Source organism: Medicago truncatula, chromosome 4 (assembly GCF_003473485.1).
Source record: "Medicago truncatula cultivar Jemalong A17 chromosome 4, MtrunA17r5.0-ANR, whole genome shotgun sequence".
In the NCBI taxonomy this organism is placed as follows: Eukaryota; Viridiplantae; Streptophyta; class Magnoliopsida; order Fabales; family Fabaceae; genus Medicago; species Medicago truncatula.
The window spans coordinates 57,920,761-57,946,723 of record NC_053045.1 but is presented as its reverse complement, the minus strand read 5'-3'; the positions used below and the strand labels follow the sequence as shown (position 1 = coordinate 57,946,723).

The 25,963-nt window shown below is 32.0% G+C and overlaps 2 protein-coding genes and 1 long non-coding RNA gene across 3 annotated transcripts; 2 read left to right on the top strand and 1 right to left on the bottom strand.

Annotated features, from left to right (window-relative positions):
* Window positions 1-2,249: 2,249 nt before the first annotated feature.
* On the top strand, window positions 2,250-10,370 carry LOC11419352 (glyoxysomal fatty acid beta-oxidation multifunctional protein MFP-a). The gene is made up of 18 exons (XM_003609647.4): window positions 2,250-2,496; window positions 3,579-3,650; window positions 3,894-3,959; window positions 4,043-4,096; window positions 4,186-4,253; window positions 4,334-4,415; window positions 5,062-5,117; window positions 5,405-5,707; window positions 5,790-5,876; window positions 6,824-6,998; window positions 7,109-7,230; window positions 7,351-7,514; window positions 7,590-7,844; window positions 7,924-8,045; window positions 8,173-8,294; window positions 8,424-8,572; window positions 8,649-8,787; window positions 9,996-10,370. Exons 1-18 carry the CDS (start codon window positions 2,397-2,399, stop codon window positions 10,029-10,031), a joined length of 2,172 nt encoding a protein of 723 aa, XP_003609695.2. The 5' UTR covers window positions 2,250-2,396; the 3' UTR covers window positions 10,032-10,370.
* Window positions 5,883-6,545, top strand: LOC120580103 (uncharacterized). Its single transcript, XR_005645719.1, has 2 exons — window positions 5,883-6,191; window positions 6,330-6,545. It is a non-coding gene; the product is annotated as an uncharacterized lncRNA (long non-coding RNA).
* An 8,460-nt stretch (window positions 10,371-18,830) lies between the features above and the next one.
* Window positions 18,831-21,295, bottom strand: LOC25494076 (uncharacterized). Its single transcript, XM_024780812.1, has 3 exons — window positions 20,776-21,295; window positions 19,428-20,101; window positions 18,831-19,376 (listed from the first exon to the last, which is right to left on the bottom strand). The coding sequence occupies exons 1-3, from the start codon at window positions 21,293-21,295 to the stop codon at window positions 18,831-18,833; spliced, it is 1,740 nt and encodes a 579-aa protein (XP_024636580.1).
* Window positions 21,296-25,963: the final 4,668 nt, after the last annotated feature.

The following is a 25,963-nucleotide window of genomic DNA, read 5'->3' as shown; positions in this document are numbered from 1 at the left end:
ACCATTCTTTTTCTCAAAACTGACTGACTCTCAGTCGGATACACAACTAATTATATTATTATTTTTATTAATAATAATACAATTAAGTTGGTGTGATAGATAAAATGACATAAACCCTTAAGTTGGTCTCATAATGTTAGTTTAGGATTTTGGAGTTTGCTCATTTTAAAATTTGATTTTCTCTAATGTCAATTTCGGTGAGGTAGTTTATTTTTTTTTAAAATAATATAGAATAACCTAAAAAGTAATCAACTTAAATCTTGTTAAGAAATTGCTCATTACAACATTTAATGTTGTTTGAATTGATAAAGAACTTGCTTGAATCAATTACAAAGAGAATCATTTTCGAAACCGAATAGAGATAAACAATTAGCAACTGTCATTTCTCTCTCTAACCTCAAGTACTCTCTCATCAGCCACCTTACTTGAAAGACTCTTGGATTTCACATACATATGCTTTCGTGTTTCAGGTAGATTTGTGGTCATTGATGCTTACTATTTTGCAATGATTTGTTGGTGTTTCAAGGGTTTTCACGATGGCGGTTAGGTTCGTTCTAGTCCTCAAAATGTCTTAATGCTCACATGTCGCTTTCCTTTCTATCTGGTTTCGTGCCAATATATAAGTTAGCCTGACAGTGCTTGTGATGTATGTGTGTTGGCTTCAGGGTTTTTTTGACTAGTTTTGATTTGTGTGCTTGAAAGAGTATTGGATTTCACATACATATGCTTTCGTGTTTCATGTAGATTTGTGGTCATTGATGCTTACTATTTTGCAATGATTTGTTGGTGTTTCAAGTGTTTTTACGATGGCGATTAGATTCGTTCTAGTCCTCAAAATGTCTTAATGCTCGCATGTCGCTTTCTTTTCTATCTGGTTTCGTGCTAATATATAAGTTAGTCTGACAGTGCTTGTGATGTGTGTGTGTGTGTTGGCTTCAGGGTTTTTTTGACTAGTTTTGATGTAGTTGGATTATTTGTATACATGTTTAGATCGATTACTATATTTTTACATGGTTTGAATGTTCAGATTTATATCCCCCAATATTTGTATTCTATTTTGTTTTGATCTATTTAGGGTGTTGCAGAAGGCTTCATATTTGCACCTCATTTGCCTAAAAAAAACTACCAGACCTTAGTAAATGCATATTTTATTAGTTAAATAAAATATAAAAAGACAATTAACGTATCATCTATGTAAAATTAAAAAAAAATTAAATAAATCACATAATGTATTTTCTCTCATTCTGATATTTTTTATTACACAATCTCATGAATTAGACATGAAACGGCTCTTGGAGTCATCCATTTAATTACAGACAAGAACAACAACTAATATTACTACACGTCGAACAACAACTATATCTTACAAAAAGTTCATATCTCTTCTTTCAAAAAAATAAATAAATCATATCTCCGTCATTCTTCACTGCACAAACAAACCACAACTATATTTTACAAAAAAAATACATATTTTTCTCGTTATTCATGTATTAAGACTTTTTGATTCATGCAAGTTGTGTGAGAATGAATATTATTATATATGTTAGAAATACAAAGTAATCGTAAATTTCAACCTCTTTTACATTTATATATTATATATCTATTATCTATCAAATGCAAAATCGTAATTATTTTTGTTTAAATAATTACATAAAAATTTGTAATATTAAATCAGTTTAAGGACAAATTATAAATTATATTAAGGCTTAATAGCAATTTTGACCCCTATATTTCAAGAAGTTGCGATTTTGATCCCCTAAAAAAATAAAATACAAAACCGCCTTCTAAGTATTGCCCCATGCCAATTATAAATTATAATGACTTCACCATTATTTTTTATAAAAGATGCACAATTAGATTGAGAGGTATGAATGTTGTTTTATAAACTACCATTATCTTTGATTTGGAAGCAATGCAATATTATTATTTATAAATTACCGTTAGGTTGTGAAATACATGTGTTTCTAGTAGATACATCACTCTTTTTAAAAGATTTCTCTCCGCCCTCCACCATGCGTTCACAGCTCAATCTTAGAGAACACGTTAATTGACAGTAAAAAAAAATGTATCTATGTTGAGTTTAGAAACCCATAAAAGAAGAAAAACACGGGGTGAGAAGCACGTGTAGAGTTGCGGATGAACAAAGTATGGGCAAATTGTAATAACGGATGATATTAAGATAATACCGAGTTTCGAAAAATAGAATTATATATTAATAATAATATATGTATACGTTGTTCCTGAATTGTAGTTGATAATAGTCACTGTGAATGGTCCGTTCACGACACTTGTTCTCTTCCTTCAAATCAAACTTGAATCTCTAAAAACCAAAACAAAAGCATTTTCATCGCATTCAATTCTTATTAGTTACGTACTTGCAGCATCTTAGATAAAAAATGAGTAGCAGAAAAGGGCACACGGTTATGAATGTTGGAGCTGATGGAGTTGCCATCATCACCATCATCAATCCTCCCGTCAATTCTCTCTCCTTTGATGGTATACTACTTTTCATTCCTCATTTTCCTTCTTCACGTGCAAATTATCATGAATAATTGAGGCGGTGTTTATCATCCATCTATGTCGCTGAGGTGAAATTCATCATTCTTTTAATTTGAATTATGCAGTGATATAAAACGTAGTAAGAACGGATATTATACACAACAATAATATGATATAATATACTATTGAATTGATCTCAAAAGAAATAAATGTTATTATTATGAATGTAAAAGGTTCAAAAAATTAAAAGGAAAAGATGAGCTTGAATGGATCTGGTTATTTGAGCTTATTCGCTGACATAAGTTTTATCGGAATCACTTATGAAAGCAACTTATGACATTGTTCATTAGCTGTTTTCAGCTTATTGTCTTAAGTTCTCCAAGAAAGCTTATCAAAACATACAACTTATGTGAAAACAATTTAACTTCATTTTATCTTTTGCTATAGAAATAACTTATACATATGATAAGCGTCTGTGTTATATCCTGCAAATAAGTTGTTTATCCAAACAGGGCCTAAGAGTATTATAAGATACTATACAACTTGATGTGTTTTTGGCTTCCTTGCATAAAAAGTCAATTAGTTATAAATAGATTAATGATGCTAGTTCCAATTTCCAATAATACACTGATGTTGTTTTTCTTGTTTATAGCATCAAAATTAAGAAACATTTCTGTCTGTCCATTTTCTGTTGCTCGTTTGTGTAATTCTATTATTTGATGAATGAGGGGGATGGCAATTGATAACAGAGGACGCAGAGTTGAATTATTGTGTGTCTCACACTTCATTTATATCCAAATATAATCACCGCTACAGTAAATTGTAGTGTATTCAATTTTTTCTTTCTCTAATAACGTCCATCAAAGCTAACTTTGGTGATTACATTGTTGCTTTCAATCTTTATGTTTCCAAATTTTGAGCATGTGATAGTGTGAAATTCCAAATACCGCAGTATGCCGTGAAACCTCAATATTTCATTGTCCAGAATTTTCAGTGTCACTTTTTATTTTCTTCATATGTTGCTTTTTATTACTTAGGGTTATACTATGTTGCTCATTTATGTTCATGTCTCTTACCAGTATTGCAAAGTTTAAAGGAGAGTTTTGATCAGGCTATACAAAGAGATGATGTCAAGGCAATTGTTGTTACAGGTATTGCAATGTCAATGTGCTTTTGAATTGAACAGCTTTCAAGTTGGATACTGTTCAAAAAATTGCGAAGGGATTGCATTTAAAGATATTCAATTTAATGAGATCGACTTAGTAATTAGATAACAACTGAGATGATATATTAAGTAGAATGAAAAGAAAATGAAACATCAAGTTACTTGTGTGCTTCCCCAGAGATAATCTCAGTCAACTTGTTTATAGCTGAATCTTGTGTTCCTTTATTAGGTGCCAAGGGAAAATTTTCTGGAGGTTTTGATATTTCTGCATTTGGTGGTCTTCAAGAGGCAAAAGGTACTTCAATTTATTTTTGAGTGGAGTGGTGTCTTTCAAATGTAGTTAAGCTCATACTAACTCTTTCCCCTACGTTCATATAGAGCGTCCAAAACCTGGGTGGATATCGATTGAAATCATCACTGATACAATAGAAGGTATTTGATTTTCATTAATTTCTTTATTTACAGTTCATTCACATTTTGTGCTATGCTGAATCATTGAATCAATTTGTTTCATTTTTTAGCGGCAAAGAAACCATCAGTTGCTGCCATTGATGGCCTTGCCTTGGGTGGGGGCTTAGAAGTTGCAATGGTAAGAATTAATAACTGTTAAGAAAAAAAAAACTTCTTTCATTATTTTCTACAAAATATTACCAGTTCTCTCTAATATAGGCATGCAACGCACGATTATCAACTGCAACTGCTCAACTAGGTTTGCCTGAACTTCAGCTTGGGATAATTCCTGGATTTGGAGGTAATAGATTGAACTCATTACTCTCTATTTTCATCAAGTCTACTTATATTTTGAGTGCGGATTTAAATTGAGTGCATTAAGATATTGGGCAAACAATTGAAGTGAGATCTTATCACTTAATCATCATTTATGTTATTAGCAATGTTTTTATAAGGAGGGATATTTTTCCGGAGCAGTGCATCATAAATCTCTTTAAGTTTAATCCTTAAAGATTTAAGGTAACTATGAAAAATCATGGTCAACTTTTGGCGTGCATGTCATGATTAACTTCGACGAATGTATGACTTATTTTGCATTAGCCTCTGTACATATTACCTTTTCCTTTTGTTTATTCCCTGTTTTATGAACTTACATGTAAACTGCTACTGGATGATGTGTTGAATGACCGGGTTACCGAGGAAACCCATTTGATGTTCAAATTTTATAGGCATGCTTTTAAATTTTGATTATTATATGAAGTCAAAGTTCATACCTGAGGTGATGGCTTGATACCATGATTCTTATGTTTAATAGACATCAAATAATTTGAAAAAAGCAATAAAAACAGAGAAGTTTGACCACGAGTAGCAGTGGATGTCCTATGGATAACTATTTTTTTATTTATTTTTTCCTAGTAATGTTAACCTTGGGTTGTAAATTGTCTTAGGAACACAGCGACTTCCTCGTCTTGTTGGTCTGACAAAGGCACTTGAAATGATGTTGGTATGCCACAATTTTTACTCTCTTCAAATATAATTTTGTGATTCTGTTGAATATTTAGAACTGAAATAAAACTGGATCTATCCAATTTCGTGGTTGGCGATAGACCAAACCATATATTGACTGTCTATGTTCAAATTTCATTAAACAGGACAGGTTTTTGGTCCAGTTCTCCATTTGGAATGGAGTTGCATTTTTCATTTTACAGAAAATATTTTAGAGTTGTGACTAAGACATGGCTGTCCAACAATTTTCAATTAATTTTTTCCTCTTTCTTTCTCTAAATTAAGACTTCCAAGCCAGTGAAAGGGAAGGATGCTTTTAGTTCGGGGCTTGTAGATGGTTTGGTGTCACCTGATCAGTTGGTGAACACTGCACGCCAGTGGGCCTTGGATATTTTGGACCGTCGACGACCATGGATTGCCAGTCTTTACAAGACTGAAAAAATAGAACCACTTGGCGAAGCTAGAGAGATTTTGAAATTCGCACGTGCCCAAGCTCGAAAACAAGCTCCCAATCTCAAGCATCCTCTGGTTTGCATTGATGTTATTGAAGCAGGAATAGTGTCTGGTCCCCGTGCTGGTCTCTGGAAGGTTATATCTGTCTCTAGTATATAATTTTTCATTTCATATTATTTTTCAGAAACGTGCATGACATTGTTTTTGATCTTTGAAGGAAGCTGAAGCATTTGATGCACTGGTACAATCAGATACTTGCAAAAGCTTAATTCACATATTTTTTGCTCAAAGAGGAACATCTAAGGTTTGTTGAAGTTGTGTCCTAATTTTACACATTTCTTCCCCTTCAGGTGGGAAAATATCTCTGCTATAAAGAAGAATATGATGTTTATTGTTCTAGCTTAAAAAACAATTTAAACTTATACATAGGAGTTTTGGAAGGAAATAATATTTAACTTTTTTTTCAATCCTTTTACTTTTACTTACTTATGTTAAAGAAACTAGAAAGATATGATGAATTCCCACCACCCTCGTTGAGTGTGGAACTAGTCTCTGCCTAAGTGTTGGATTAGCCTGACCTCAAAGTGCTTCTGGTGGATTTCAAATCCCTGCACTGCAGGTAAAGGTCACCCCCAGCCCCTGTGGAGCACAATTTGCAAATTAAGCCACAGGGAATTTTTGTTCTTCTATATTTTGAAGTCTTCAGTTTAGCTTCTTATTGAGCTGTGGTTACTTTAACACCAGATTATATATCTAGGGAATATACTTGGGACTGAGTCTGATCTCTTAACTTGGGGATATAAAACCAGGTGGATATATAGAAGAGTTATGGTCAAGAACTGAATTTGGCGTTTTATTTCCCATAAAGGACCTTCTATATTAAATTGTACGCTAGTTGATATAAAGGAATTAAATTTTGTTTTCTGTTGAAAGTGAGATCATTTGAGTAATAAGATTTAGAATTGTTCATGAACTTCATAAAGTTTTGTAACTTATTAGTTTATAATTAATGATTGCAATGCTTAGGCCTGGTGTGCATAGGCTGTATCTCGTTTCAAAATGGTAATGTTTGCACCATTTCTATAATTCTGTTTACAATTTCAAATATTGAAATTTGTGAATCCCATCTTGAATCTGTGCCTATAATGCATATCTAAATTTCAAAGCAGTGTTTTTAAATAAGCACTAGCCTGATTTTGTATACCGAGTTTTTGTAGATATGAATTTCCAAATACCTCTTGGCTTGAACAGGTACCTGGGGTTACTGATCGTGGTCTGGTTCCAAGACCCGTGAAGAAGGTTGCCATCCTTGGTGGAGGACTAATGGGCTCTGGAATAGCAACAGCTTTAATACTGAGTAATTATTCTGTCATATTGAAAGAAGTAAATGAAAAATTCTTGGATGCTGGTATCAATAGGATTAAAGGTGAGAACAAACTATATCAGTTGGCTTACCCTAGTCACTACTCACACTTTACCTTTGATTAAGAAATAAGTTGTGCTGTTCTCATGTAGTCTTTTTTCCTTTTTGTGCAGCAAACCTACAGAGCCGTGTTAAGAAAGGTAATTTAACCCAGGAAAGATTTGAAAAGGCATTCTCTCTTGTCAAAGGTTCCCTCGACTATGATAGCTTCAGAGATGTGGACATGGTGATAGAGGTGCTAGAATGAACTCGTATATAAATTTGCCTATTGCGTCTGACATTCATTTGCGTCATGGTTGTATGTTATCTAAAGCTTCAGCAGAGTATAATCTGTTTGTGTTTCATGTTTGGGCAGGCTGTTATTGAGAATGTTTCCTTGAAGCAACAAATCTTTGCTGATCTTGAAAAGTACTGTCCACCTCATTGTATACTTGGTAGTAACACTTCCACAATTGACTTGGACCTGATCGGAGAAAAGACCAAGTCTCAAGATCGAATTATTGGAGCCCATTTCTTCAGGTGGTATCCTGTATTTGTTAAATATTTTTCCCGCTGTTGTGTCTTTCTAACTGAATTTGACTTGTGTTTCTGCAGTCCTGCACATGTTATGCCACTTCTGGAGATTGTACGTACCAAGCGGACATCTCCTCAAGTAATAGTTGACTTGTTAGATATTTCAAAGAAGATAAAGAAAACTCCGGTGGTGGTTGGAAACTGTACAGGATTTGCTGTTAATAGGGTGTTCTTCCCATATACACAAGCAACTCTCTTGCTTGTTGAACGTGGCGCAGATGTTTACCAAATTGATAAAGCAGTAACCAAATTTGGAATGCCCATGGGGCCTTTAAGGTATTAATGTCTGGATAAGTTCTTGATATCCACAGCTACTTCATGAAGGGTCTAGTTTGTAACATATTTACTAATGCAGATTGTGTGACCTTGTTGGTTTCGGTGTGGCGGTTGCAACCGGCTCCCAATTTGTTCAGAACTTTCCTGAGCGAACTTATAAATCAATGCTTATCCCTCTTTTGCAAGAGGATAAGAGGGCTGGTAAAGAAGATAAACTCTGCATTAGTTTGAAGATATAACTGTGGAATATAACCTGTTAAAATAATTTCCCTGGTGTTTTTCTACTAAATAATTCAGAGTCACATTATATAACACTTGCTTCTAACAGGAGAAACAACTCGAAAAGGCTTTTATTTGTACGATGATAGACGCAAGGCCAGTCCTGATCCTGAATTAAAGAAATTTATTGAGAAAGCTAGGAGCATTTCCGGTGTCTCCGTTGATCCTATGGTATTTTCATTCTTCTTTTCATAATCCGTGCCATATTTTTGGCTAGTGACTAGCGAGGAAACAAAATTTAAAGTAAATTTTAACGGTAAATTCCACCGGATCTGATAATGTGGATCTGAATATGGACAGCTTGTCAAGTTACAAGAGAAGGACATCATTGAGATGATCTTCTTTCCTGTGGTGAATGAGGCTTGTCGTGTCCTCGATGAAGGTATTGTAGTCAAAGCAGCAGATCTTGATATTGCTGCTATCATGGGAATGGGCTTTCCACCTTACAGGTTTGTCTTGGAAATTATTTGGCATGTTTTCCCGAACTTCATAATTGTTCATAATTTTGGGATTGATATTCTCCAGGGGAGGTATCATATTCTGGGCCGACTCTCTTGGATCTAAATACATATATTCAAGATTGGAGAAATGGTCAGAGTTGTATGGACCGTTCTTCAAGCCTTGTGCCTACCTGGCTGCAAGAGCTGCCAAAGGAATTCCTCTGGTTAGTAACCTATGCTTGTTTATTTCAATTTATGCATACATACTTGTCGTGCTATTCTAGGATTTATTAGCCAACTATATTATCAATTGGTCACCGGCTGGGTCGGACTACCTACTAATTGTAATTTTCAACTTGCTAGAGTGATAGGCTAATTTTTAACTCAAGGAAATGTACTCTTGTTTAGCAAAGTAATTTTCCGATCGACAAGACACTTCACTAACAAACTGCACTTGTATTGATGAAATTTGTCTGATAAAACATACAGCTATGCTTGGTACCATTATTCTATAGTATTGATTAGAATAAAGGCTAAATCCATTTCCTCTATTTTATTTAATGATTGCTTTAAACCCTTGGCAAGTAGAATTGATGTCGACCAAATCCCTCTAATAATAAGGCTTAGTTTAATTTCTGAAGCTCCCGCATACGCAGGGTTCGGGAAGGGGTCCCACCATTTGGTGTATTGTACGCAGCCTTACCATGTTTTAACACAAGAGGCTGTTTCCAGCTTTTTATCCTTGTATTAAATGTTACAATGATAAATGGATAGCTACAAGAGATAAGATAGGAAAACATTCGTCAAAGGAAACGTTGGGATAGCTCCTATTTTAGAAAAGGTGATAGAGCCCTGTCTTAAGAGATGTGAATGTATGTTGAGAAGAGCCATAGAAGCCTGAAGCATTGTTACCCATTCCGACCTGAATTACGGACAAGATACTTTGTGAGCATTAATTTTAGTCACTCCCTTTCATTTGAATTAGGATCTCACAATGGGTGGGGCGGGGCATCTCCACATGTGAGACCTTGTATACAAATTTTTACATGCCTTCGACCCTTCGAGGTATAAAGTAAATAACCACTCCTTGTTTTCATCTTAACAGCACACTCATTCTTCTGACCTAGTAAAGATAGTTTATTTTTCGTTCATATCTTTATTTTAAAAGACCTAAAATAGCATGCTAGTAGTAAGATTAATTTGTTTCCTTTTTCCTTTATGTATGAAATCTGCGTACAAGTTTAAGATAATAATTATTTCAAGTGAGACCTTTTGAAAACAAAGATACCATAAGAAAATAAGGGCTTACTGTGTGGTTTTTTAACTCAGAGAACTTTTTTTTATAGACAAATCATATCACTTTCACTATGGATAATTGTATACTAGTAAACAGTCTATTGCTCTCTAATGGAATTTGTTATGTTTATTGCAGGGAGCCTCAATGGAGCAAGTTAAGTCACGGCTGTAGGATACTAATGGTGCATTACATGACTACTTAATCGAGTGTTCTTTTCCCCTTTCTTTCTCCAAAATCATAAGAATATAGCTGAGACTTGAGAAAGATCTAAATAATGTTTGATGACAAAATAATTGACTGCAGCAGATATGCTTGGTCGAAATAGAAGTACTTTAGGATCAGCTATACGGGTTTCTTCACTTACACCCTTGGCTGTGTTTGTTGTTACTAGCACCAATAATGGAAGTATTGAGTTGTTGGTTTAAATAAATGGTTATTGTGGTACGTGGAGATGTAATGAAGTATATTGTTTCAGTTCTTTTTATGTTTCCTCATAAGTTCACTGGTGCATTGCTGCAGACCACTAATAATGGCAATGTTAATAATGCAACAAGTAGCAAAATGAGTTGCAGGAGTTGAGTTAATAATTAGGCAGGTTCTATCTATGAGCAACAATTCTTGTGATTTTCTCTTTAAAACATGTGATTCTCCTTCCTTGTTATGTTACTCAGTAACTCAGGCTGACATCCTGATTTTTAATGCAGAGGAAATCCATTTTTTTGCCTAACCCATTAAACCTGTGAATTAAATGACCTTTTTAAGAGCCTTAAATACAAATAGGAATGCTAGCCGTGCCTTACAAGGTACAACCTATTGAAGAATAATATGGACCATCATAGCTTGATCCGCCACAATCTACTGAAAACTGTTGTCAGGGTTTGATTGGTTTTCTCTTCATGTTGGCTAATGGCTACTGAGCAATTAATCTAGATCGGCAAAGAGAGCAACAAAATTCCTCAAAATTATTTGGAAAAGGTTAACCGGTGCCCCGGGCACGGGTTAAGGACTTTAAATAGTAATTTTTTTATAAAAGTTTGTGTAATCGGTGCATTGAAAATTGAAAATTTTTAAATTTAAAAAAATAATTACTTTATTTAGTATGCTTAAAGAGTGCCCCCAGGGCACTCGTTAACAAGACCCAAATTATTTAAATCGAAAATGAAGTATTAAATAGTTAATCAAATGGTAACATCTTTTGCTGGAATCGAAATTTCATACAAAAGTTAATCATTATCAATTCAATTGTATAGCAAGAATCTTAATTAATATTATCATTTTATGTCTGTTAAATAAGCCGTCATTTTAATGGCCGTAAAAATGTTCAAACCAAATATGTCATTGACAGTAGCATTCATTCCATTGAAATATCACATATAATAACTATGGGTGTGCATGGGGTGATTAACATAATTGAGGCATAGTTCGGCCGATCTCGGCCTTGTCCATGAAAAATGCTCGTTGGAGAAGTAACTTTCACTTCCACGATTAATGTCTTGGAGATCATTATCTTATTGTCTGTTTGGTTTTGATTCTTTTTGATGTTGTCGTTCGTTTAGAAGGTCTTTAGATGTGAAAAGATGAAGGTACAATTTCTAGAGTTTGAGAAACGTGCATCTGGGCTTCATCCTACGGTGGTTTCGAACACATACTTGGTGATACACCAGCTTCATCCTATCGTGGTTCTAAAGACATACTTAGTGATGCACCATTCACCAAAAAAATATAAAAGCAAGTGCTTCATTATTTTCTAAATCAAAAGTCAGTATTCCATCTTGTATTTGTGACTTTGAGTTTATTGTTATTCTAAACAAGTACAACTATCATAATGGATTCCTTTTAGCATGCGATCAGGAGTCGATTACATATATGTATGTGTGAAATAATGTATGAAACGTTAATCCTCTAAATTGATCTCGTTAATAGGTAAATAAGAAGTATATAATTTTCTAAATTAGAATTACCATGCTACACGAAAAATCAGTATATGTTATTAAAAATATTATTATGGAAAAGGTACTAAAAAGGAAGAAGAGATAAGAAGCAATCGATATCTACAAATCTACCTCGCGACCAGTGATCATGATATGATTAACTTGACCATGCTAACTAACATATGCAAATGAAATGCATGGTTCTTTTGTTGTATTTACAGGTAAAGTTTTAAATATCGTTGTTCCCCAAAGGTACAACTGGTCCCTATTATTGCGCTTTTAGCATGGCCACACTAATTTACAGAATAGACAAAATGTGGTCACTACTTTCATCATATTTAAGGGAACTGAGAATACAACTTGATCTTTTAGAATACAAGTTAGATAGAAAATATGAATAAAAAAAAAGTTGATACAAATATTTTAGATAGAAAGTAAAATCAACCAACAATATTAGCGGTGTAAGTTTTTGGTTTGGTTTTATTTTTTTTGGATAAAAACAATCTGAACTATTAAAAAAGAGTTGATTTGGTTTGGTTCAACAAGATTGATACTTTTAAAAACTAAAGAAACTCCTTCAGGAAAAAAAAAACTAAAGAAACTAATTTTCAAAAGTCTATAAAAAAAACTCTTCAAATGCTATAAATTTTTTATACCATTAAAACAAGTATTTTAACTCTAATGAGAAAATTAATATATAATGATTCATGAATTGAACATATTTGTTTAGTTAACACTGTATAATGTGTTCCTTCAAAAAAAAAAAAACACTGTATAATGTGAAATAAAAGAAATAATAATAAAATATAATGATTTAGTTTGGGTCTCATATTTGAATGACATAAAATCGATATTCAAACCAATAAATATAAGATTTGATTGTTTTTGTTTGGTTTGAATTTGAACATGAACAAAAACTTACCGGTTTAACATGTATTATCTCCGTCCCTAATTATAGGACCTTTTTGAAAAAATAACGAGAATTAAGATAGTGAATATTTATATTAAATATGTTTCTAATTACAATTGTTTTTACAAATTTATCCTTCAAGAGAGAGTTGGTTTATGTTTTCAACATGTTATTTATTGCTGATTCAAGAAAAAGATGAATAATAAATAAGGAAATGTATGTAAAGAAATAATTAATGTAGTTGGAAATAGCAAAAAGGTTTTATAAAAAGGGACAAAAAAAATTCTCAAAAGGGTCTTATAATTAGGGACGGAGGTAGTATTTGGGATTAGCTTCTACGCACAAAAAATGTGGGTCTAAGGCCCCTCGCACCATGGAAAAACAAGAGAAAATTGTTTTTTTGACGATGAATACTTCCTATTGACACAAGTAAATGACGCTTTCACCCCCAGCGGCAGTTAACAACAGTTAGGCTATGCGCCGACAGTTAACTGCCGTTGGCTTCCAGCGGTTGTTAACTGTCGTTGTGTTCGTGATAAATTCAAGTTAGTAGCCATAAATCCAGACACTTACTCCATCATCACCATCACCATCTTTCTCTTAAATTTTCACTCTCTCTCTAAAAAAACACTACCAAATCATCCAAAAAAAATTCCACTAAATCACAAGTAAGTTATCACTTATGCTATTGTCATACATTTTAGTTAGTATATGTGTTTATATGTTTATAATTTTAGTTGTTGTTTAATTATTAAATTTTGAATTTTTGTTTTTAATATAGTTATGTTGTATATCTGAAATGCTATTAACATATATTATGAATACCTGTTATAATGAAGTTATATTGCTTAAATTTATATATTTTTTTCGAATTCTATAAATTTTTTAGGGTTTGAATTTTTGTTTTTAATATAGTTATGTTGTAGATCTGAAATGCTATTAACATATATTATGAATACCTGTTATAATGAAGTTATATTGCTTAAATTTATATTTTTTTTCAAATTTTTATAAATTTTTTAGGGTTTGTTTAGGATTTTTAGGGTTTATGTCAAATTTTCACTACAAGTGTTTGAATGAGTTTTTCATTGATTATTTTTAATTTCTAATTGTGTAGATTTGAAACAATGGCCGAGTGGATCGACGTTCATGCACAATTCAACGGCGGAGAACCTCAGAGGTTGAAGGTTCGGTGCCTTGGTGTAACGTTAAGAGGTCTCAAGGATGAACTGATTGAATTCAACCAAGGAGTCAACCCCAGAGACACAAGGAGGGTGGAACACGTTCGGTATAAACGTCCAACGCTCGACGATGGGAGAGTATTATTCACTTGGGTGGAATTAACGAATGACGAAAACGTGACGAGCATGTTTTGGGAGCACAACATGTTCCAGTGGATCGATATGCAGGTAACGTTGCTGAGATCAACTGAAGATATCATCAACAACTTGATTCCGCCAAAAGATCATCATTAGGTACGGAATGAATGCACCTTTTAGCTACAACAATTGTCTTCCTTTAAATGGGGTAATTCAAACTTGTCAAACGGCAGGTCTCCAATATTCGACCGGCATTCCCATTGTTCCTGTCAAAAGATTAAATTCTTGTTAGGCTGGTTTAAATGAAGGTATTGTAGTGTCAACGAATGGACCTCATTCTTTTGACATTTGAATACCATCATTTAATCACAGCCTAACAAGAATTTAATCTTTTGAATGGAACATTGGGAATGCCGATCGAATATTGGAGTCATGCTGCTTGGCAAGTTTGAATTTACCCCATTCAAAGGTAAGCCAATTGTTGTAGTTGGGAGGTACAAACGTCCAACTGCAACAATTGTCTTCCTTTGAATGGGGTAATTCAAACTTGTTAAACGGCAGAAATCCAGCATGCGATGTGCATCTTGAACAATGGTATTCAAGTGTCAAGGAATGCACCTCATTCTTTTGACACTTGAATACCATCATTCAAGATGCTCATCGGATGCTGGAGTCCTGCTGTTTAGCAAGTTTGAATTTACCCCATTCAGTGGGAATATAATTGTTGGAGTTAGAAGGTACATTTCGGAATGTAATATAATATGATAACATATATAGTTGAATATGCATAATACATGTTGTTTTGAATGGAACAATAATTATCTTATTTATTCACTTTTCGAATTTATTTATTCATTACGCAATTTTAATTAGTTGAATTCACGTTAGATTTAATTAGTTTTTATTCGAATACGCAATTATTCAAAACGCGACTTTAATCGAAATTATTCAAAACACGATTTTAATTGAAATTATTTAAAACGCAAATTTATTCAAAGTGCCAATATGTCAAGCAAAATGTACCATAAAAAAATGCAAAACAATTAGATATTACAACCCATTACATTTAATCATCTTCCTCATCACACAAGTCAATTGGGTTGTTCTCGACAGTCCCTGGGGCACCTGCTTTTGGCTGAGGACCAAAATATCATGTCCTCCCGCTCCTCCTCAACCTCGAATGATTATACATCAGCACCTTCGAATCCTTCTTTTTGACGGATCATCACATGTGATTCCATGCCATGTCATCGACGATTTTTCTTTCTTCTTGTCGTCACCCTCCTTCTTCTTCTTGGAAACTCCTATGCTGTTTTGTTCATATCACGAACACAACGGCAGTTAACTGCCGCTGGCTTTCAGCGGTTGTTAACTGCCGGCGCATTGCCTAACGGCAGTCCGTTAACTGCTGCTGAGGGTAAAAGTGTCATTTACTTGTGTCAATAGGAAGTATTCTATGTCAGAAAAGCAATTTTCAAAACAAGAAATTACTATTTGTATCATTAGAAAAATGTCCATAGCCCTTCAATCGTAGGTCCAAAACGACTATCAATTGATTTGGATTGGATCTTCAAGTTTGTCTTATCATTGGAGAAAATTGCTCAATAGAAACCTCAATTTTGCTTTCAATCGGCTGTTTATGTGTAAAATTCGACCTAATTGTAACTTTCGATGGATTTTTTAACCAAATAAACAATTTTGAAGTGCCCTATTAAACAACCATCATCTCCGGATAGAGGTTCTTACACTCCCCAAATACTGGCCCATGTTTATAAAAATACAAAATAAAAATTAATACGAGCTAATAATTGTTTTGGACGTGCACTAACCATTGCCGCAAAACATTTTTGGTGGTTGAATTAATTAATGTGATATGAGGCATGGGTTTGTTCCCTTAATTTGTTTTTCTGCACTTGTTTATTTGTACTCGATCACTATAGAACAACAGTATACATTTCCCTTTCGTACAGGACTCAATATTGCTGGCTTTCCGGTGCATTAATTGTTTTTTGTATAATAAAGGAAAAAAAACCTTCTCACATTCTTTCTCTTATAGTAGACATAGACAAGTTTTGTGCGACCCTTGTCCACAAAATGAACATGTTAAAATGGAACTATATAGACCAAACATGAATGTAAAGATTTTTATTACTAATGTTTCGTCCCTAATGGTGATCCCCATTCTAAACATTCATGTATCCTACCCTGTGTATGTTAGCAGAAGTAATGTTAAAAACATTACACATGTCTGGTAATTAAATTACTTTTAGGAAGTGTTAAATATGCAATGTCTAGAGAGCATACTAATTAAGACAAGGCTCTTAAACCTTGTGGTCGTGGATTCGAGCCCATAGTGGGTGTATTTTTGTAAAATAATTTTACTTTTGTCTTTTTCGGTGCAAACATATTATGTTGGACCTTTTAGACCTGGACCAATTTAATAGTTTTTTTTTTTGACATATTTTTTATTCACCAATTAAATAACACCGTTCATTATTTTATTTTATTTTTTACATATATTTTTTTATTCACCAATTAAATAACACCATTCATTATTTTATTTGTATAGCATTTATCAATAATTTCAGTATAATATCATGAACAAGCATCTTGAGATATATTGCTAAATAAAATTTAGCTTTTGCCAGAACAAATGACAATAATGGGAACACTTTGTCTCTTGTTGTAATGATTGTTGAATGGGATCCTATTATGCAAAAGCACCTTGATTAATATGTTAGGTGATGAAGTTAAAAGTGCAATAATCTTATAAATTAAAAAAGTAAAAAAAGAATTATATATTTTTTTTGTACGAATGCAAAAGTAAGAAAACAAACGACAAACAACGGGAAACAACTAAGGTCGAGGATGCATCATCCTTGAGGCATCTTATTGAGGGTGATTCCAAATCTTAATCTTGATGCCGTTTTTAGAATTAAACTTTGCAAAAAAAAATCTGCACATGCATTCCCTTCTCTAAGAGTGTGAGAAAGATTCACTTCCCAATTCAAATTCAACAACTCTTTTATAATAATGATTAGTGAGCTTGTCACTAGCAAGTATTTTTGACAATTGGCTATTTAAATTTAAGGTTAACTCCGTTGATAAGAAATTGACTAACTCATAATGTTGTATGTTCAACTTCCGTTGAGAGTGTGAAGACCTCTTTAATGGGTTATTTGTAACAATTTGAAAAATCACGTTTACATTTATAACTACTTGAAGCAGGGATAATAATTTTCTCCATTTCGAGTTGTAAAACGTTTAAATGTACTAACTCCATTGGATCATTTGAATTAGGTTCAGTAAAAAAAATAATTTGAATTAGGTTGAACGAAAAATGACAATATTGCATTTGGGGATGTGATTAAAGAACAATCTTAATAAGTAAAAAAGGAAATCTTAATGCCATGTAGTTGCAGAATGTTGGGTATTGTATGCAATGTAATATGCTGCAAGTTAGTTTTTTTTTTAGAATAGTACTTTATTTTATCTGAGAGAAAAAAAAAAAATGAAAACCGTATGTTTTTATGGTGTCAAAATGTGTAAAAGAAATCATTTGCGAAAAAATAATTACACTATCAGTGGTATGAACTTCCGTTGCATTAGAGAAAATAATAATATACGAGTTTAATTTATATACAATGTTAGTGGTGTATGACAAACCATGTACTTTTAATTCATTTATTGACAACATATATAAATTAAACTCATAATATAAATTTCCTTCGATTATACAAGCCTGTTTATTCCATTTTTACTAAAATGTTCAAATATAGATCTCTTGATGTCAAGGATCCACACATTGAAGTAAACTAGTATAGTGACCCGTGCCAGCACGGGGAAATAAAAAACTTTTTTGATTAAATGTATAGATTTTAAATTCGATATGAAAAAAATATCATCTTCATTTTGTATATATTTTAAAATATCTAAACATTGCATATAACGATAAAAAATATTTGGATTATTATACTTGTACTAATTATTTGTAGCATAAGATGCACTCATTGTTAAACTTAGCATATGTAATTTTCTTGCAAAAATACGCCGACATACTGTGTAATAATATTTGTTGACAAAATGTATTTTATTAATCATAAAAACTAAAAAATATGTATTTTTTTTTATATAATAGTCATTATCAAATGCATACACGTAGTCGGTAAATACAAACGTTTAATTTTTTACGGGTGTGTATAAATATAGTTTGGGCTACAGAAACGCCGATTGTTATTTGTTTTTAATTTTTACAAAACAAATGGTCTAATGTAAATATTGTGTTTTAGGGTAACAACGATGTAAAAAAAAAAAAGGTTTCACGGATTGTTAAACCTGAAAAGTGCATGAATTAATAGTCAATGACAGGAGGATCTGCTTATATAGAAATTGCATGTCTATAATGACCGGTACGCCTTACAAAGAAATTAAAAATAAAACGACTTCCAAACAATAGGCAGCTTTAGTTTTATATATTATAGCAACAACAATTCTAAAACATAACCAATGATCATACTTTTTGAAAAACTTCACGATACACAACATTTGTGGTCTCCTTACAAACATTATTATCTTCATCCAGGATGAGCAGCTTCGGACCTTTTCATGAAGTTACTCGAGAGACAACGACATAAAGTTGTCTATGCGTGAACACAGGCTTAGGAAGATAAACCCCCACCCGAGATAAAGATTGACCTGGCTTTTATTTATTGTCATTGCAAAACAAAGCGTCAATGGAAATTGTCTGCGTCTGAATTTGAAGGGTAGTCCTGGATCATTCGGAATAAGATTCATCCTGGGAATGAATACCCTAGTACCTGCCCTTTTTCCTTGTAATTACGGTAGCAGTTATCGTGCTCTTCCCTAGATGTATAACTGTCAGCCTAGTACCATTACACAATCCATTGGCCTGATCGATGTTTCTCAACAGCATAACTGGACATCCCACCTTTAGTTTCAATCTGTGATTTGGAATTCCAGAGCTCTTAATACCATTAAGAAATTCTGGTGTTAACCACTCGCTTTGGACATCAGAATTTTCACCTGATCTAAAAATAGAATCAGAGGTTAAATACTCTTTCTCTTCACCTGGAATCAGCGACATCATAAATTCGTTAATATGCTCAATTGAATCAAGCGTGGGTGCGAGTATTCCCCTTTCTTGGAAAAATAGTTGGTCACCAAGGTTATCATTCAGATCGGGATACACAGAGTCTATAAGTGACATCAACGGATTTGTTGTGTCTGATATCAGCAAATCTTCAGGAATTTCTACCTTCATTTCACCATTGTCACCCGAAGCATCGTTGCCGTCTCCAATTGAGAGTATCCACTTGCAAAAATTAGCAATTTCTTCCTGCTCTGTAGGTACCGAAGATGCATCCAATAGCAAGCCTCAAAACATTACAATAAGTCCATATCTTTGACGAATTGACCGAGGCATCAACAATATCTGGCATCGTTCCTCCTCAGACAACATGCAATATCTGCCTAAAACTATTGCCATTCCACCAAAAAGTTTAAGTGTGTTTAGGGGATCATTCTTGGACATGATATCAAGCAATGATCGGTCAACTGCCTCAAAACACCATCGGTGCATCATTGGAGCCTCATCCCAAATTATCAACTTTGCAGCACACACCAGGTCTGCCCAAGGACTATCCTTTTCCATCGTAAGCGATGACGCCTCATTAATCTCAATAGGGACTGTCGGCGTGGAGTGCGCGGTTCTTCCACCTGATAATAGAAGAGCCGCTATACCGTTGGATGCAGCATTCAATACAATTAACCCCTTCGATCTAACAACAGCCGACAATCTTTTCCATATAAAGGTTTTTCCCGTACCACCGTAACCATATAAGAAAAAGAAACCATTGTCGTCAGAACCAACAGACTCCATGATCTTGTCATGCACACATCTTTGTTCATCAGTTAGCATCAGTAACATATCAACGTGTGTCTTTTCCAGTTCAACTTTGTTGTAATTTAGCTCATCAATGATAAGCTTGTTTGTGAAAGTTGGCATGTCTGCCGCGTTTGGCCTGGGCATAGATTTGAAGTCAGTAAGCGACGTCCGTTTTCCTGAAGCAGCATTTCAATTTCAATCAAACACATGTTCTTCAAGTCATCGCCACCGATACGCATATCTACATATTAAATGTAAAGTCACGAAATTAATATGAACACCTAAAGAAAAACGATAGTAAGAGAATATATGCAATGCAACAGAAAAAATGATATTAAAGTCACGACTCAATTCTTAATCAAAAAAGCTTCTTTCAGCTTAACTCAAACTAAAAAAATAAGCTTATTTGTAAAGGATTTCCCAAGCCATTATTTATTTAAAGCGAAAATAAATAGATATAGGAACTGCTACAAAATGATGTCATGAAAATGGGAACGTGAAAAAAACAGAAAATGGGAACAAATTAATCAAGATATACATAGTGGAAAGCTATATATGACAGTTTTGTGGCGTTGACAGTAGATAAATATATTTATTTAATAGTGTATAATCAAATTAATAGTGTATTTGTTTATTTTATTTTTTTGAAAGAATATTGTATTTGTTTATTATCACTACTTAAATAGATAAATATATTTATTGAGATAGGCATACAATACTTTGAACAGGACTATGTTAACCAATTTTCTAAAATGTGCCTTATTAGACAGAGAAAAAAAATGCAAAAATTAGATCGTAAACAAAACAAAAAATGGTGCATAGATTTCGTAATAAGTACAATAAACATTACCCAGAATATTCAGACGCTTCCTACGTTCAAATAAGATATCATCGGACAGTAGCTGCCATGCCGCATCCCATACTATATCAGGGCTCGTCATTGTCCTAGTGGTTAAGAGATGCACAAACAACCAACACAATTGATGGCCCGAACCTAACTCACCATTTTCCGTGATATCATCTATAAACTCTCTGTCGTCATCAAGTAATCCTAAAGCAGAGCGTGCTTCCTGGAACGTGTCATAGGTATGTCCATTAATCGTTTTTATGCATCTATATCTCATGCAGCCCTTCTTAACGGTCAATAGTATCCTCATGTAGTACAACTCAACGGTCAATAGTATCCTCATGTAGTACAACTCCCATATATCAGGCGGCGTGTAATGAAGCCTTCCAATTTGATATCCTAGTTTACGTGGCTGCCACTGTTTGTCATTCTTCTCAAAAGTAAATCTTGTTGGAAATTCAGCATATGTTAGATTGCGACCGCCTACATACTGACGATTTGCTTCAAACCACGCGAGAAACATGGTCTATGATTCCTTGTTATACATCCCCACGTCCTCGATGTCATGATCACCATCATATAGTACTGATTGTTCATTATGCAAGTGAAATGTTAGTTTGAGAACATGAGGCCATTTATGGTGTATATCAAAAGCAAATATCCTCCAAACAGCCTCGCAAGGTGAAACATAACGACAATCGTAATACTGCTTTATTTCATCAACCGGCTTGGACTTATCACGATTGTCACCGTCAACAGACAACTGCATCAATGCCTTATCAGGGACTTTGTTCACGTATTTGAAAAGGTACTTGATGGAGTTGGATTTGTTACAACATTCCACATTTACATGACCTCCGTATCTAATGAGAAGATGTGGATTGTATGGGACGACATATCGATTATCCAATAGGACCCTCTGCTTGTCAACATGTATCCCAAAATCGCGAGGTTTGTACCTCGGATAACCCTCGTCAATCGTCGTAGTTCCTTTATAATCCTTCGGATAATATTTCGTACATCTGCCCCTGTCCATGAAAGGCGAGAAGGGACGGACACCACCACATGGCACGTGGCGCTGACGTGGCATGCCACATAATTAATTTTTTTCAAAATTCTAAAAATTTATTTTTTAAATTGAAAAATCGGAAAAAAAAAACCGAAAATTAAAATTTTTCAATTTTTAATTAATTTTTTTTCTTCAAAATTCTGAAAATTCATTTGTTTTAAATTAAAAAAAATCAGAAAATTGAATTTTTGATTTTTAATTAAAAAAATATTTTTTTCAAAATTCTGAAAATTAAAATTAAATTTTCGAAAATTCTTTTTTTTTTAATTCTGAAAATTAAATTATATTTTCAAAAGTTATAAATTTTGAGATTATATAATTTTCAATTTTATTTTTCTTAAATTTATTTCTAAATTATAAAAACACTAATTTCCAAATTTTTTCTCCAAACGTTATGATGAAATATTTTTTTATTTTTAGGTGTTATTTTCTTACTTTTTTATATTAAATATAAAAAAATATTTAAATTTTTTGTATTATTTTAAATTCCTTCACTTTTGATCTTTGGTGAAAACTAATCATAGAAAAACATGAATGTGTTATGCTCAGTTGACAAAATGCATGTCTATTAAACTTTTTTATGATTGATGATTTAGGAGAATATTTTGATACGTGATAAGTGAGTCATATATGTATGAAGAAAAAAAAAGCACAAACTTTGGTCTGCAATAAATGAAATATGTGAGAATGCAAATAAAGGAACTAATAGTTAAGGTTTCAAATTAGAAAGGCAAGAAAGTCTGCATCCTTATTTATTTTTCAATACATGTTGACATATGTATATCTCTGTATTGAAATCATTTGATTGTCATTGTTTTTGCTATAAATACAATAATGGATGGTTAATTGGTAATATAATTTTTATTAAAAATATTATACTGTAAAATTTATATTTATGGGTTAATGTAGTGATTGAGGGTAGATTTGAATTTTAAGTCAAGACAAATTTTAGATTCGTATAAAAACTGAGACCCAATTAGTTGCTAAGAAAAAAAAAACCTTTAAGTTCAAAAAAATTAATTTGAAAATTTAATCTCTATCTCAATGTCCTCTTTTTTACTTATTATTTTTAATGAAGTAATTATACATTTTTTATTATTATCAAGACATAATTGTATCTTTAATTATTGTGAATGATCAAAATTTGGTTGTAGAACCCATTAACAACACTAAGGCGAGCTAAGGGAAAACGGAAAACTTGCTTTATATTCTCAAATGATTTAAAGAACTCTATGAGTTTCTTCTTTAAGATAGCCTTGATTGGAGCATTTTAAAGTTTCAACACATCATTTATAATTAAGACAATTAAAGTATGTGTTTAATTTTTGAAAGAACAAAATAGATTTTTTTTATGCTTATTTAAAGGTTATTTAAAGGTACTTAATTACTAACAATTTTTTATATCGTATTCACGCGGAAGTCACGATCCTTTACTATAAGCATACCCAAGTCTTTGGAATCAAATGTCGTGAAACAAAGAAAAAAATAGATAGCCTATTTAGAACGTTTGTACCAAATTAATTTCATTCAAAATATTACAATGTTTATTTCAAATATTACAATGTGTTCACTTATTTAAAAAGTTTGTATCAAATTAATTACATCCAAAATGTTGTTGATCCTTAGAGATATTTGTCTTAATTAAAAAATAATAATGTCTAGAATTTTCATGATTTATAAACATGAAAAAATAAACTCCTTAATTATTTGGTCAAAGGTTTATTTCATGGCATTCTTAAATTTTTCTCGAAAAAAAGAGTTCTATCTACTCTTTTGTGAAAATGACTAAATGAGCTGTAACTATATTACTCAATTAATATATTTTTTTTATTAATTACCATTTACATTACAACATATATGGTGTTGTGATGGATAAATTAAATATGTTAATCAAGATTATTACTTCCCTCAAGAACAAAAAAATATTGCTATTGATTACCGTCCAATAAACAACTGGTCATAGCTTTCTTTGTCAACTAAATAATGAAAAATAATTTTTTAAAGATTAAAGAAATTATTGAAACAAAATCATAACAAATTATAAACGAATATACAATTTACCGAAGAAAAGAGGACATGAGATTGCTGGTGAAACTTGGGTGTTGCTATTTGATAGTGTGTGTGCATGATGTTTATTTTTGATTTCGACTAAACTGACTTTAAATATGCAGAAAATGATAAACTCAATTATGAACTAATAGTAAAAAGCATTAAAATGATAAGTAATTTATTAACTAATTTCATCAATATAATACTCCTTTGTTCCATTTTTCAGTCCGATTACATATAAATCATACAAAAAAACTACACAATCCTTCTTTGTATAAGAGACATAAAATAGTGACTCATCATAGTAAAAAATTTATCTAGATTATTTTCTAAGAACGACTAATTTCTTTGGAATCTCAAAGTTTGTCATAATGTCATCTTTTTTTCCCCTAGGCCCTCGTGTGAAGAATATGTTGTCTTGAACTCAACCATCATATAATCGGTTTCATCTATAAAATAATATCTCCATATTCTTATTTTTTGTGCTTGTTCGTGATTTCTTGATTCAATACCCTGTATGCATAGGAACCACAAAAGTAAAAATAAAAACTATAGTATTCATTTATAAACCATCCATAAATTTAAATAGAATAATAACGAAAACAAAAAAGCATAACAATGTCATAAAAGCATAAGGAAAAAAAAAATAAGTCACATGAAAAAAAATAAAGGAGAGATGAATAATTTTTTTTATAGGAGAGACGAAGAAACTACTTTTTATGTGAACATTTGATTCATCAAAATCGCAGCATGAAGGAAATATTACTCTTGGAACATTGATATCAAAGAAAAAAAAATATGAAGAAAAAAGAATAAAAAAACTAAACAATCTTTGTCTGAACATTTGATTCATCAAAGTCACAACATAAAGGAAATATAAATCTTGGAGCATTGATATCAAAGTTAAAAAAGAAGAAGAACAAAGAATAAAAAACGGGGGATAAGAGTTGTGAATTGTGATGTGAAATTATGCCAATCCATATTTCTAATTTATAGACTTGTTTCACACCGTAATTTGGTATAATAACCATTATTTTTTTAACATTCCTAAAAAACAATTGTTCTATGCAGGGTATTCATTTACAAAATTATTTGGTCATGAATCAATTTTAATGTCCATAAATTGTTTTAATAGCCATTAAAAGCGTATCATAAAAAAGTCTCCTATTCTAAGTTTTTTTTTATAGGAAATCTCCTATGCTAAGTTATAGGTGATTTTGACATATATATGTAACATAATCATTTAAAATAGAGGTCATTTTTTTTCTTCTGATTATGTGTTTTTTTATTATTATAATATATGTAACGATCCAAGCATAAACAATTAAAATTTTGGTCAGTGATAATAGTGAATATTTTCTCACTAAATGTTTCATTAAAAAAAATAATTTTTATTAATAGTTTGTTTTCGTTATTGTTTTCAGATTATAGTAATATTTAAGTTTGACCCAATTTTTTAATAATATTACAACATATGAACTTCTTTATTTTTTTAACGAAAATACAACATATGCTATTTTTTAGGAACGAAAATACAAAATACAATGAAGTGTATCATTTGGTTTTGTTACTTTTAATTTCAAACACAAAATAATTTGGATATAAATAGATTCGTGTGTATATGTGTGTGAAAAGAAAAAATTCAATTAAAATAATTGTTAAGATATATTATATATTTAATATTCCATGAATAGCAACACATCAAATTAGAATAATTTTATAAAACTCAAATACAAATAAAATTAATAGCATTAAATGTCAAATTCATAAGAAATGTCTACATTATTTGATGTTTTTTTTTTGAATAAACACTATTATGTGTTATTATTAATAAAAAACAAATTTGAATAATTCAATCAATTGTTTTATTTTAATCTATGAATTCAAATATTTTAATTCAAACTATCTTTTTTGAAATAATTTTAATTTAAACTATTTGATTATTAAAAAAAAATATTTGATTCAAATTTGTTCTTTTTGAATTCGAAATGTTTGATTTCTAATATAAATTCAAGTAATAGAATTTGATATTGTAAAACTTCCTTTTTTACATGAACATTAAATACAAATATG

Bases quoted from the DNA above. Each gene is read 5' to 3' on its own strand.
- LOC11419352 (XM_003609647.4), top strand. From the start codon at position 2,397: ATGAGTAGCAGAAAAGGGCACACGGTTATGAATGTTGGAGCTGATGGA. The intron at 4,416-5,061 runs GTAATAGATTGA...AAATTGTCTTAG, and splicing joins GATAATTCCTGGATTTGGAG to GAACACAGCGACTTCCTCGT. The intron at 8,788-9,995 runs GTTAGTAACCTA...TGTTTATTGCAG, and splicing joins CTGCCAAAGGAATTCCTCTG to GGAGCCTCAATGGAGCAAGT.
- LOC25494076 (XM_024780812.1), bottom strand. From the start codon at position 21,295: ATGTTTCTCGCGTGGTTTGAAGCAAATCGTCAGTATGTAGGCGGTCGC. The intron at 20,102-20,775 runs GTAATGTTTATT...ATGCTGCTTCAG, and splicing joins GAAGCGTCTGAATATTCTGG to GAAAACGGACGTCGCTTACT. The intron at 19,377-19,427 runs GTAATGTTTTGA...CCTACAGAGCAG, and splicing joins GTCAAAGATATGGACTTATT to GAAGAAATTGCTAATTTTTG.